General features: G+C 35.4%; 1 protein-coding gene across 1 annotated transcript; it reads right to left on the bottom strand.

The window, feature by feature from the left end:
* Positions 1-573: 573 nt before the first annotated feature.
* LOC106053639 (E3 ubiquitin-protein ligase XIAP-like) lies at positions 574-8,052 on the bottom strand. Its single transcript, XM_013209227.2, has 7 exons — positions 7,884-8,052; positions 4,460-6,070; positions 3,816-3,991; positions 3,034-3,091; positions 2,216-2,323; positions 1,991-2,095; positions 574-811 (listed from the first exon to the last, which is right to left on the bottom strand). Exons 2-7 carry the CDS (start codon positions 5,673-5,675, stop codon positions 600-602), a joined length of 1,875 nt encoding a protein of 624 aa, XP_013064681.2. The 5' UTR covers positions 5,676-6,070; positions 7,884-8,052; the 3' UTR covers positions 574-599.
* Between the last annotated feature and the right edge of the window lie 6,449 nt (positions 8,053-14,501).

Here is a 14,501-nt window from a genome sequence, read left to right as displayed (position 1 = left end):
CATTTACTCCTACTTTCTTAGACATGTGTTTATATAGTACATGTACTCTTACTTTCTTAGACATTTGTTTATATAGTACATATTCTCATACTTTCTCAGAAATAAAATGAAAGTTTTTTTTATATTGAGCGAATGTCTTAAGGATTAATTGCTGTTTTGCTTTGCTATATGAACAAGTTTTTTTGAAGGCTCTATTTTTTTTTGTTTCATGCTTTTGTTATCCCTCTCTCTACAATGAGCCCATTTAATCTTTGTTTTCAATAATTCTTTAAGAATTTATCATCTCTTACAACTAAATCAAAGATGCTGGTCTGTAGTTTCCTAGATTAGATTTATCTTGGAATGACACACTAGCTTCTTTCCAATCTGTAGCTACTCTACCTTGATTCAGTGATCATCAAAAAGTATTTCGAACACTGATGCTCGCTGCTTAGTTTTTTAAGTTATCCAGCTGGAATACTTCGTCAAGTCCTGATGCTTTATTTGGTTGTATGTTTGCTAATAGATTTTGGGTTCTGGTATGTCTCCCACTGAAGCATTCCTACTCTCACACGGTGTTGATCAAGAAATAAATATTTGAAAATTATTTTTTATTGTATTCAGTCTAAAGAAACAGAAAGAAAGGCCCGAACTACACCTCGCACATTCTTCCTGCAGACTGGGCAATCTTTCATGGCCAGGGCACAGTCTGCACAGGACACTAAATGACCACATGGTAGAAATGTCACTGCTACTTCTTTGTCCATACAGATTTTACACACAATTTGTTGACGCATTTGATTGTTGTCTTCTTTTAGTTGGCGTAAAGTCTCTAAAAGTAGAAACAAGGTAAAAACATTGTTGTCACTGAAACGTGTGATTTCAATTAACCCCAATTGAAACAAGTAACAGCTACATTTTGATCTACGTTTGGGTTGGGCTCTGATAATTCAAATGCCTTTAGCTTGTTATCAATGTCTTTTTTTTCTTCTATCGTTTAATATTAATTTGGGAAGTAAAAAAACAACAACTGGCTATATGTCCAACAAATGTATCTCCACACGCCTTCCCTAGCGTATACAAGATTTGATAAATAGCACTGGAGACTTCATGACGTGCACCAATAGCAATCAACATCTTTGATGGAACTCTCTGCTGTAGCATGAAGAGCTAGCACAGCACTTCCCAAGACCAGACCTTTTATTATTCACGTTGGAATAATTGGTAACTCGATCGCTATAAAATTCCACAGGCTCCATGAAGATAATGAGTAATCTAATGATCGCACAAAACATAATTTTAGTTGGGGGAGGGGGAAGAAAGATGGCTGCCTGGTTGTGCGGTCATCTCGATGGTCCAGGGCTCATGCCCTGCCCCCCCCCCCCCCCGCCCAGCGGAACTCTGAAGGAACATCCAAATGTAAAACATTCAACAGCGAAGTCTTTTGGGACTAAAAAAACATAGAGACGATCTTCTACATTACCCTACTAGAGACAGACAGTGCATCTGTCTATTATCTATCTGTAAGCTGGACTTTTTAAAAGTGTTTCAATGTTTAAAAATGTCAAACAAACAGGATAACCTAGAGGATTGCACTATGAACTCAAAAATAACTCTCCATTCATTTCAATCACGTGCATTGGGATCATTGAATGCGATATAATTCTTCGCTGAATCATAGAGCCTATCCTATAGAATCGGAAACTTACGGTTGTATTTTTAAGTGTTGTTATTGATTACAATATTCCCATGTCTTGAATCGTACATTAGATATTCGTTATATCCTACATGTGGATAATAGACAATTACATCTTCATTTTTTTAAAAACTTTGCTGGCTATTAAAATTATCGAAGGTGGTTAAGGTGATTACCCTCGCTAGGTTTTCCAGGGGCAGTCCCCAGTTTAGGGAAGTCGATTGCTCGTTAAGGGCACTTCCCTTTTTGTGTTAATGGGCTGGCCCTAAATATCCGGCTGCCTTACTTATCTCACGCTTTAAAAACATTACTTACCAAAGTCTACCGTTTGATCTTTCATAGCGATTGGAAAACTTTCAGATCTTCGGATGCCTTCCTCTGTCAACTTCTCCACAATTGAATCAGCAGATATCAGATTAGCTTTAAGTAAATAATAGGATAAAAATGTTACAACCTGGAAATGTTAAAGATAGACATAACATGAACGAGTTGAATAATTTTACTTCCTGTTTGTGCATTAAAAAAAATTTCTAAGCGTACCTTCCTCCTTCAGCCTTGTAGCCACATCGATAACTTGTTTTTCTGGGAATCCAAGTTGTACGAGGGCCTGAACTGCAGGGTCTCTCTTTAGGGGAGCAGTTTTGGAATCTATGAAGTAGATGTTGCGAATAGGAGTGAAATATAAAGTAGGCTAGATGTTTGAAAAAAAAAGCTTATCATTAAAAGAATAATTAACTTTTCATTTTATAACTGAAGATAGGCTATTAATAGTAATAGTTCTACAAGTATAAATATTTAGCCCTGTGTTTAAACTAAAACTAATATCTCCAAACATTACTAGATCCCGTAATAACCATCAAATAACTGATGCAACACATCATCTCAATAGATTTATGTCTCTCTACTCCATTAACTCAGTTCTCACTATTTTTTTTTTACAAAGTAGCCCCAACTCAAAATGGAACTAAGAAATAATGTAGCAAGTAAGGTGTGTACATTACTTCTTTAATAAATGAAATCAAATGTAATGTAAAGAAAGATTAACAAGTCTTGTCTTGCTATATCCGTTTGATTTCTAAATGTAATGTAAATGAACAATTCAATACGTTCGCAATCTTTGGTTTGACTGAGCTCTGTTTCTGGGTAATTCAAAAGAAGGCTTATAAATTGGGAGGAAGTAAATGCTCCAACTTTTTGAGACACAAATCAAGATAAACATTATATAGTCCCATCTGTTATATACAAATAGAAATATCTAGTGGCTTAAATCCTATCGATATATCTTATGACATGTATCTAAACAATGGCTGGCCTATTAGCATTTCAATGTTCTAGATATAAAAAAAAAGTATGTTTACCCAAACGAAACGTCTCAACTGAGACACCCATTTTGTTCATAACATCCTCAAAGGGAATCTAATTATAAAAGAAAAAGCGTAAAATTAAGGCGACATGCAATTAGAGACTGGTAAAATGTAATATAAATAGATAAAATGTTTTGTTAATAACATTTTAAGATTGTAACACAGAACTCTAGTTTCAAGTGCTTATTCCTATTTGACATTTAAAATAAATGCAATGCTCTTTAATACATTCAGGCCAAAAAACTCCACAAGATCCATCTTAAAATACATTGTATCAAATAATTACTTCTCTTTATAGCCCCTTTCAAAACTTGTCATCAGTAGGGCAGATGATGTAAACGTCATCTGTTTCTGTAGCCCAAGGTTAATGATGATGTCATGTGGTCAGCAAAGCGAATAATCGCATTTACTTTTCCCTAACTAAGGTCAGGTAGTCATTAGAGTTTGGTGGACCCAGGGGCGTCCTAAAAAATCAAAATTAAAAATCCCAGTCTTCACCGAGATTCGAACTCTAGACTCCTTGGTTCAGACGTGTTAACTCTTTCTCTCCTCAATTATTTATCACATTTTGGTGGAATCAACGCTGCTATCGTCAGTTAGGAGAGAAAGAGTTAAGTTCTTTACCACTCAGCAGCCAAACCTTTCTCAAATAATTACGTAATGTTGATTTATCAGTAGAAAATTATTTAGAACTATTTACAACATTTTGCTATGGGGGGTTTAAATGTAGTTCAAAAGGGTGGTCTAATTAGTATTTTGATATACAAAGTACTAACCTTCTCCTGAGATTTGGTCAGTTCTTGAACAGTTTCCACAAAGACTTGGCCCATCTGTTGCCTTATAAAGGCACACTTAGGGAACCATCTGGCATGCTCGACCCAGACATCGTCCTCATCTTCCCAGTTTCTCAGACCACCTCCACAGTAGAAACAGCGAGTACAGTCTCCATAGCCTGCAAGTGTTAGTTGTAGTATTATTATTGCAATGATTTTTGTTTTACCACTACCGATATAATTATTTGCTTTTACATTTCGGATGTAATGAAAATTCAAATTGATCGACTTAACATTTTCATTCAGACTTTGTTTAATCATGTTTGTAATTATTTAAACATGCCTTAAAAAAAAGCTAAAAACATTGAACATAATTGGAGTCTCCATGTCATTTTGTTTTGTCTAACTCTGTCCACTCCCCCTCCTCCTCTCTATCTGTACTTAGGTTTGCCATCTAGAAATGAAGAGCACGATTTTAGTTTACTCTCCGAAAATTTGAATGATCAATATAATTGTTATCAATAAATTTGGTCACATCAAAGCAGTTTTTATTTAAGATCATTCTTACTTTCTTCTTTGATATTCTACGGTCAGTCAATGTCTGTCTTTGGGCATTCTGTCAGTTTTTCTTACAGTGATTTGTTTACCTGCATAGTAAAATCCTGCATCCGACAACTCGATAGGATTTAGGTGATGATCTCTGGGCCAAGTTCCAAATGTCTCCCTCCGTTTCAGCTTTAAGGCATATTCAGCACGCTTGGGTCTTTCTGTGATGATACCCAGCTCGGAATACGTCGGGGCTTTATTGTTATTCTGATTGCTCCTGGCGTTCGTCAGCGACTGTCCTCCATTAGCACCGCTGATTAGACTCTCTCTGATATTGCCTTCGACATTACTTGATGCTGATACGTCGTCTGCTGTTAAGTTAGAAGATGGTTGTGCTTCATTTTGTCTCTGGTCGTTGCCGGTGACCATGTTAGACTGTTCTTCTACCGCACCATTGTCCTGGCTCAAGTTGCTTCTACTATCCATTGAGTTAAGGCTTGACATTGATCCTGTGAGTGTTGTTGCGCCAGACAACGATTCTGTCGGATCTAGCCTTGGAACTTCTCTTTCAGATTCTATTAAAGATGACAAAACAGCCTCATTTTCTCCCATAACATCTAACTGTTGATTACTTTGAGGCTGACTAACTTGGTTGGAATTTATTGACTCTGAAAATTCGGAATCGTTTTCTGAAACTTGTGATACAATGCCATTCGATCTGACTTCTTCAGCTGTAATTATAGAAGTTGCATTATTTCCGGTAGCGATCTCTATAAAAGGTTTAGCCGTACCAAAAGTGACAAAGTGCATTAAAGACCTGTCTTGGGGTAAAGGTCTGACAGATGATGACTGCATAACACCGAGAGCTGCGTCTGTTTCTATGGCACTATCATCAGAAAGTTCTGGTTGATGTGTTTTATGTTTTCCTGCCTGGTTAGATTCTTGTGTATTAAAAGTTACCATTGCTGCAGACTTAACTTGTTTGTGGTTTTTAAACACTTTGGTCACCATAGGACAGTCGGGAGCTATTTGGCGATGTACGTCTGCTACTGAGTCTCCCTGCTTCCAGTTCCTCTTAGTCTTTAGGCAATAGATGCACATAACGGAGTCGTCCATATCAGAGCCGGTATAGATAAATCCATCTGATGCTAACAGTGTTGGTGACACTTTGTCAGCAGACGGATACATTTTGAACGTTGCTAGCCGCTGGGCTCCACTAATGCAGAAACTTGATGCTGATCTGGCTAGCGACTCACTAAGTATTGTTTGCAAGATGTTTACTTTTAATTGGATCTGATCTTGTAAAATGTTGGTCATTTTCAGGGATTGCTCGTGTGTCCTCCGTGGTGATAGCGAGTGGCGAGTTACCGGGTAGTGAATAAATGTATGATTCTAAGAATACTATTAATAGTCCTACAACTTAATTTATATTTCAATTTTACTTTAACTTTTCTGTTTTTTAAGATACAATCTAGTATTGAGAAAATGTAGTTATATATTGAACATCTCAGCAGCACAGACTCATGTCGGCGAGAAACAATCAATTTAAACAATTGAAAAGATCTCATTAACATGTATGTCCTTGTGTTTTAAACATTTTGGGGTTGTTTCTTAGATACATACTTTTGATAACTTAATAAATTAAAGATCAAAATGCCTAAACACGCTTGATATATTTTCCTTTTTTTTTTAAATTCACAGGTGTGTAAATTCTGAAAAGAAGCAAAAAATGTATTATTTTGTTAATTGACAAAATGAAAACATTGTATTACATTTATTAAGGCAAATATTTGTATTTGATTAAATTAGCTTATATGGACTCATTTGCGTAGTGGGTATATCCGTGGGCCCGGGTTCAAGAGTATGATGGTGCCCCCTTCTCGTAGTTTGATTGTAGTAAAAACACAATACAAACACAAAGTTCTGCTATGTTTGAGATTTGATCATGTTTCGCAATTTTTTCTCTAAAAATTTTTTTCTTTGATCCTGTGCGAGGCCCCCACGAAGGCTCTAGGCGGCTACCTAGTTTGCCTAATCCTAAGGCCGACCCTGCGATGATGTCACCGAATGGACCACTTTGAATGACAATAAGTATCGTAAATGTGATTATCATTCCTTTACCTTTCATAAAAGAACTCAACAGATTTAACTGTGTAATACTGAAGATACACTCTCGTAATAATGGAATCAACTAGACCTATAAATTTATACCATGCTACTGGTCTTATCTTATCTTATACAGACGTTACTTCAATATTACGTCATACGCGTCATGCATTCAGTCATGCATATTAACCAATGACTTAAATTCTGCCAAGTCACTGGTTTTCCTGGCTAGCTCAGGCGATTCATTCCATGCTCTAATAGCACTGGGGAAGAAGGAGTATTTGTACAAATTTGTCCTAGCATATGGGATGAGGAATGTGCCTTTATCTTTGTGTCTTTCTGAGTATTTTATGAAATCTATATACACTAAGCTCTTTTAACAAAAAAAAACACAATAGGTTTATATTTTGTATAGACCGGTAGAAGTTCATTAGACTGAATATAGCCTACTAGGGTGAATCTATAACGAGACGCTGAGCTTATAAATGAGAAACGGATATCTGGCTATAATGTTATCAAAAAGGACTCCAATACTGCGTGTCCTGTCAAATGCATTCTATTATTGGGTTAGTTCGTCGCAATATCCCAGGATTTCCCCGCTACGAATTTTACGACGTTAAAGATAGAGAAAAGTGTGGAGAAACACGGGCGATGACTTGCGTCGAGAGCAGTAATAACTGTTCAAATAGTTGTTACTGAATTTTAAAGAAGTACAATTTATTGACAGGGGCATGTTTTGTAATCCTCCGCTTGACTTCAAAGTTAGCGCTAACGCAAGTCACTTGTGAAAGAAGTTTCGGCACGTTGAAATAAGAATAGGCCGAAAGCATCTTGACAAAAGAATTGCAAAGTTTCTTGTTTAAGGCTTTTGATAAAGTTTGTTCATGAGGGACCTTTTTGTCCTGAATAAATTAAATGTATTGCAAGAACTTTCATGTTGCTCCCTTTTCAAGTATTAAACTTCACTCTTATAATTATATCAAACAGTTTCAAAATCATTTAACAAACTTTACAAAGTATTGAAATTAAACTATTCTATTCAAACTTATGTCGAAATTGTACAAGTGTAAAATTGTTTGTACAAATAAAGAGTTCCTATAGCCAGCAAGTCTATCTGGTTGTAGACTCAAGAAGATACGTTAAATTAGGCCAATCTAAACCAACTCTTTTTTTGCATTATCAAGGCTTTAATTTACTATACATATTTTAAGGGCATATAGAGGTCTAACAATAGTATAGATTACTATACTATAGTGTCTATAGGCTAGTATAGGCCTAGATTCTATATCTACGGTCTTCGTATGGCAATCAGACACTCAGTCGGACCCTGCACACACATGAAATATTAAGATCTACCTATCTAGATCTAAATCTATTAAAGTAAAATAAATTAATAGAGCTACAAAATTTAAAACTTACATTTGAGCTAATAGTCTATTCGCTAGATCTATCAGTTTGTACAAGAATAATTTAGTCTAGAGTTAGCATACGGCAAAAATCCGATTTTAAGTCATGGGGATTTTTATTCCTTTTTATAGAAATTAAGTGTTCATGTCAAATAAAAGTCCAAGCACATAGGGGATTTCCGTACGTAAATTTGTTACCCAATAGCTCCTATTTCAGGTTAAGAAAACCCTCCAGGCCCTAAACAAAGAGGGATAGCTCCGTATTCAAAAAATCATGAAAAAAAATAATTATTATTTTGAAAAAATAATCAAATTTAAGATCCAATACAAATGAAAAAAAAAACAACTTTAAGAAATAAAACTATATGTCTAGTTTAAAAAATATATGCGTTTAATAACATTAGAATATAAAAAAGCTTCAAAAATACTCATTTTCCAACGCGGGGGCTTATACACAGAGGCTATGGGCTATGGGCCTGTTCGTTTGAAAAATTATTTAAAAAATAAAAATTTTCCCGATTTAACTAAAAATAGAATCGGTAATCTCCAAAATGATTTGTAATCACGCTTGCAACGAGACTAGAAGAAATCTTCTTTTTAAAAAGTTTAAATCAAGTCTATTGAATAGGAGATATTTAGAAACATTCTACAACGGTTTAGGACAAAAATGGGAAAACATTTCCATCTGCAAAAGAAGCTAATGGGTTAGATAACAGTAAAAATAGCCGCTATTAGTTTTGTGTGACCTGTCCGTCCGTTTAGATCACAAAAATTATAATGTAAATCAGATATCAGCCTATTTTAGATCTGACTTTTTTGTTTTCTGAAAGTGAACCATTTAATTTTTGAAATTAAAAAAAAAATAAATACATCGTTTTCATAGCTATTCACTATTACTTGTAAAATGAAATCAACAAAAGCACCGCAATGACTAGGGAAGTTTTTGTTACTGTTTGTTTGTTTGTAGATTTTTATAATATTCATGCCAATGGTTTTCTTCTTTTCTAAAAATAATGTTCTAAAAATATTTGTATTATTAAATTCAGTGTTTTCTGTTATACAAGCCATTTAAAATTTTTAAAACAGCATTTAAAAAATCAGTGTATAGTTACAGTCTAGTACCTATTACACAAACTGAATGTCACTTTCTGGAATGTAATTTCTTTAGCCATTTAACCAAATGGAAAGGCTTCTTCTTTAAACCTTTACAAAAGAGATTGACCCTTTACAGAACCATTAATTATAATTTGTAAGATTATTTTACGATAACATCCCTTAGGCCAGACTTACAATGTACCATTTAATATAAACTATAAGTTGATTATATATATATGAATATCAACACGCATAGTTTGTGGTATCATGTCGTCAGTCAGCCTAACAATTCAATAATATCGGCCAGACTTTCTACACAGCCAACACATCTACTCGTTTTGTATGAACCGAGATCTAGTTGTTGTTATTGATAGCTTCTAGCTCTTAGCTTCTAGCTCTTAGCTTCGGATATTTATGCGGAAAATATTGAAACTTGCTTTTAATCGGGGGTCGATTGTGAGTTTGTGTTTCCACACAACGTATATTTATAGCCTTGATTTTTTATTATTTAAAAAAAAAATAGATATTTAAGATTTGTTTTACATTTTTAAAGCAATAAAATACAAGAAAAGAGAAAAAGAAAAGAATGCGATATACGGAAATATCATTGACGCTACGTGAAAAATATAAATGTTACCAATAATCATTTGACATGTAATATTTAGTGTGAATTAATATTTCGTTTGATTTACTTATAAAGTTGTATGGGTAATTGAAAAACTGTTATTCATATTCTCACATGGATAATACAAACAAATAATGATTACTATTATTAATTAATGACAATTATGCCACAACTGGAGGATTCTGCAGTGCCAAAATATGTACTAAAACTATTCAATGTATTGTTATGGTCCTGCATTGCACATTGTCATTAGACGCGACATTGCGCACCAGTGGACACCAGTGGACACCATGGAGAACAGAGACAAGAATGAAACCAAGGACGCTTGAGCTGTTATTAGTTTGGCTCTAGATCTAGTTTCTTATTGATAATTTAACGTGTTATCCTTTCGTTGAAGTTAGTTGGCTGAGTCATAACAATATGCATTGAAAAATACCTATTCTGTAAAAACAGATGAATAATTGTGATAAATGAATTTATTCTGCTAACGTACGCATAATAGCATTCAATACTGGTCCTTAGTATTGGCTCACATCATTAGGGACTAGGGTAGAAAATAATCATTTTCTTAATCCAAGAATTACAAACGAAGTCAGGTTAGGAAGATTCCATAGTAAATTGAAAGACATCTTTACTAGAGATGGGAAACGAACCGAACCCGAACCGAACGAACCGAACTCGAACCTCACTTATGACCGAACCGAACCCGAACTTTGAAACTGCTTGGTACGAACCGAACCGAACGAACCCTGCTTTTCTTAACCGAACTAATTTTGCAATTTATACATCCCTTTTTTATATTTTGGGTTTAAAAAAAATTACTTAAATATTTTATTTAAATTCTAATGATTCCATTATACTTTGAAAACTTGGGAGGGGAGGGGGGGTATTTAAAAAAAAAAAAAAAAAAAAAAAGCGGCGCGCTTTGATTCCCTTGGGTTTTTCCGTACGTGCCGACTCTCCCCTAACCTTGAATTTTCGCGGGCTGTTTGCAATATTGGTTTTGAGTCGAATAGGCGCCCTCTAATTAGATCTAGATCTAGATTCAAGTTCCTAGTAAGTAGAAAGGTGACATTAAAATATTGTCACTTTTATTTGAGATGGCTGTTAGTTGAGAGTAGAATAATTTTGCCGATTAGAGAGTGTAGATAAGTTCATTTGTGTCCTAGTTTAAAATAAATTTTAATTATCTTCTATTAAGTGATTTATTTTTACAAAACTGTGAAGTATTCCATATTGAAATATTATCAGTGGCGTAGCAAGGGTGGGGGAGGAGGGGGAGAAATGTAAAATCCCTCCGGGCCCCTACTTGAGGGGGCCCCAAATTAGTGTTTTTTACAATAAATATTCAATATTACGCAAAATGCAGGGGCCCCCTAAGAGGTCCAGCCCCTCCCGGGCCCCCAAATGATGAAAAATTCCTATCTACGCCCCTGAATATTTTTACTATTATTCTGTTTTGCATTATTGATCATCAGTATTTTTAATGCAGCGTTTCTCAAACTTTGGGTCCTCTCCCGTGGGTGGGGATGGTTAGTACCTTGAATTGGGGGATGGGGAGACGCAACTTCTTGACAAAAAGGGGTGTCATAGTGTGTGTGTGTGTGTTTTCTGGTGGCGGTAAGAAGAGGTTAAGCGATTGATTGGTGTTTATGCATAAAGGATGATGAAATTAGAATAATGCAAACGTGAAACGGCAAACAATCTTGAGACATGAAAGAGTAAAGACGTTGTTTTGTGGTGACCTAGATTTTGTTTAAATATCAGTATATTTCATTAATATTACATCTTTATCTCAAATTAAATATGTGAATATTGTAATAACAGTTAGGCTATATTTAGTTGTTTACATAAGAAATTTATTTTAAAGTTTATTAAGCTTATACATTATTATAAGGCTTGTCTTCGAGTCCGAAGATTAGTGAGGAATACAGTTTTTCCCATGGCTGCGCAGGCCCAGCTGTGACCTACATATTTTGCCACATCCAGGGCAAGCATAACCACTGTTCGCAGGTGGTCGATTTAGTTTTTCTTTTCGCGTCTGCGTTTGTCCTCGGCAGCGGATTTTCTTTTGGTCTCAAATGTGTATCCCGCGGCCTTTGGGAGTAAACTCCAACTGACTCGTTCTAAGGCCGCATGCAACCAAGTGCTCTCTTCTATGTCAGCTAAGGAAAGTTGACGCCTAAGCTGGTCTTTGAAGCGTTTCCGTGGGGCGCCTCTGTAACGTCGACCGCCTTTTAGCTCACCAAAAAAAGACTGCCTTTGGCATACGTTCGTCCCCCGTACGGGATACGTGCCCTGCCCAGCGTAACTGTCGGACAATAAAAAGTCCATCTATACTATCCTTACCGGTAAAAATATAAAACGCCTTTATTGCTTCAATTGTACTAGCTGTCTGTAAGCGACAAACCAATGACCAACTAACAAAGAGAGGGGGCATCGAAAAAAAAGTTTTATTTTTAGTGTAACTTATCTGAATATTAGTATAATTACATGTTTTAAAATTAAAATATATTAAGTGGAGATGTCATTTTATCTTCTAATAAGACCTTGTCAACTGAAGACTGCTTTTAGCGAGGCGCATATGCACAATATGGGTCAAAACGTTTTGAATAAAACATTTTAAAACATCTCCGCTAGTGTGATTCTTCTGTATATTACAATTTATAATAGTGAAGAATCATGTGTGAAAAAAAATCTTCGATAGAGACGTCTTTACACGAAGAATATTTCTTTAAAAAGATCACGCCCATTATAGAAGTATGTGCGCAATATGTAGGCCTACCTAGAATGTCCCTTGCATAATTCTATTGGCCAGGTCTGCCTCTTTATTATTAGATTTAATATGGCCCTCGACTTTTTTTTTATTATGATGAATAGTGCGTTCTGAAAGAAAGCACATCGATATTAGCCTTTTAAAAAAAAATGGCTTATCGCCGAGTCACACCCTGAATTAAACCACTTGCCTACTTGAGCAAAAAACTGCCGCATCTTCATTTCTATCTCCGAAATTTTTACAACGCTTTAAATGTATGTAGGCAACATTATTTTGGCAAAAGTATTGCCCATAGGCCTATTATATATTGCAAAGTATTTCTTTTATGTAAAAATTCAAATAAAAAAGTTTTAACTAATAAATTGCATTAAACCTTATAACTTAATTTTGCTATTACATAATTTCCTAACATCGAACCGAGCCGAACCCGAACTTTAGACCTGACCGAACCGAACCGAACCCGAACTATACTCGTCATCGAACCGAACCGAACTCGAACTTAAATCTGACCGAACCGAACAGAACCCGAACTTTAAAAGTTGGGTTCGATTCCCATCTCTAATCTTTACCCAGATCTAGAAAAAAGGATGTCATGGGTTTTTTTTTAGCAGTTATATCCGAGGCGTACATTAGCAAAGTCGATAGTCTATTGGATGATCATGTGTGTGTGTGAGAGATTGCAATTGTATAAATATAGAAGGGACGCTACTTGCAAGTAAGGCTCTCACGTGACAAGATCTGTTTCCTAGCAGAATAAAAGAAAACTATTAAAAAAAAACGTATCTAAGGGGAAAAGCTCCACATCTACACCCATATATCTCAGTACTGTAAACAAAGTATAATTTAAAGACCTCCTTATTATAGATGTTTAAAAGAATTTGTTTGTTTCTAACGTTTGAGTTTATTTGAAACTATTCTATTAATAGAATCTATTGAACTGGGTACAATTTCTAATAACACTTCCAAGTAATGTACATATCAGTTTGTCAGACTTTTAGCTGAACTGGGGTTTACGAGCGCCTGGAGGCAGCACTGAAACCTTCTCCAAGATACCTCCCCCCTCCCCCCCCCCCACATGTCCACCAAAGAGATTGGTCTACAGCGCACTGAGTCTGCTACGGCGGGAGAAAAGGGCTATACAAAGTAACTAAAAAATGTAACCATGGTCATGTCATATTTAATATGCCTTCTCTTTCTGTTCAATAATTTTGTACATAAACATATTGTAATGGTTAACATGGTTGTATTCATATATATGCCCAGCTATAGGCCTATTAATTAAAAATCCAAAATTAGTTTTAAAAAAATTGACTCAATCTGTTGGTGACTAAGTGAACATCTCATTGCATTTACTTTCTCTTTTGCTTCGATGGTTTAGAAACAGCATACGTGGCAATACATTTTTTTTAGAGACAGCAATGGTAGAAATTGATGATTTACAGACAGCAATTTAGGGTGGCAAATATTCTCTTTCGCTTCGATGGTTTAGTTAGAAAATAGCATACGTAATAATTGATGCTGGCAAATATTCAGTTGAGTGTCACAAATACTCTACTTAAGTGAATGATTGAAAGATATTAGTTTATACATGTAATATAAAGTGTTATCTTTTTATATCTATAACCTTCTTATGTGTTGACCTCTCCTTCCAAATCTAAAAAATCACCAGGTGGAACAGGTCTACAACAGGTAAAGAAATCAAGGTAACGTCGGTATATATACATTTGTGAAGGGTTTAATAATTGTTTGAACGCAACCACTCGATCCCTGCCAACCCTCCCCAACCTCCCTCGGCCGTGAACAAAAACAAACAAAAAAAGTGGATGGTGCCTATATCGGTGCCTAATCTAAATTTCTGGATGTGCGCTTGCGTACAACGTCCATGTAGAGAGCTGGCGCTGCATGTACGTCCCAGAGCACCTCCCCCTTCTGAAGCAAGCTCTGAAAGATAGTATCTTTCTTAATAGATAGTTGCCTCTCTAATCTAACACTCAAATCTTAGTTATCCGCCCGAAACGAACTGCGATGATAATTCCTATCATTCTATTTCAATCAGATAAACAATATTCATTTAATTTTATGTCCTATTGCTTCCGCAAGCATTCAAAAAATCGTCAAAACATAAATATATTTTT

The sequence above is a fragment of the Biomphalaria glabrata genome, chromosome 4 (genome assembly GCF_947242115.1).
Source record: "Biomphalaria glabrata chromosome 4, xgBioGlab47.1, whole genome shotgun sequence".
Lineage (NCBI taxonomy): Eukaryota > Metazoa > Mollusca > Gastropoda > Planorbidae > Biomphalaria > Biomphalaria glabrata.
The sequence above is the reverse complement of the archived record's forward strand: the minus strand, read 5'-3'. Positions and strand labels throughout refer to the sequence as shown.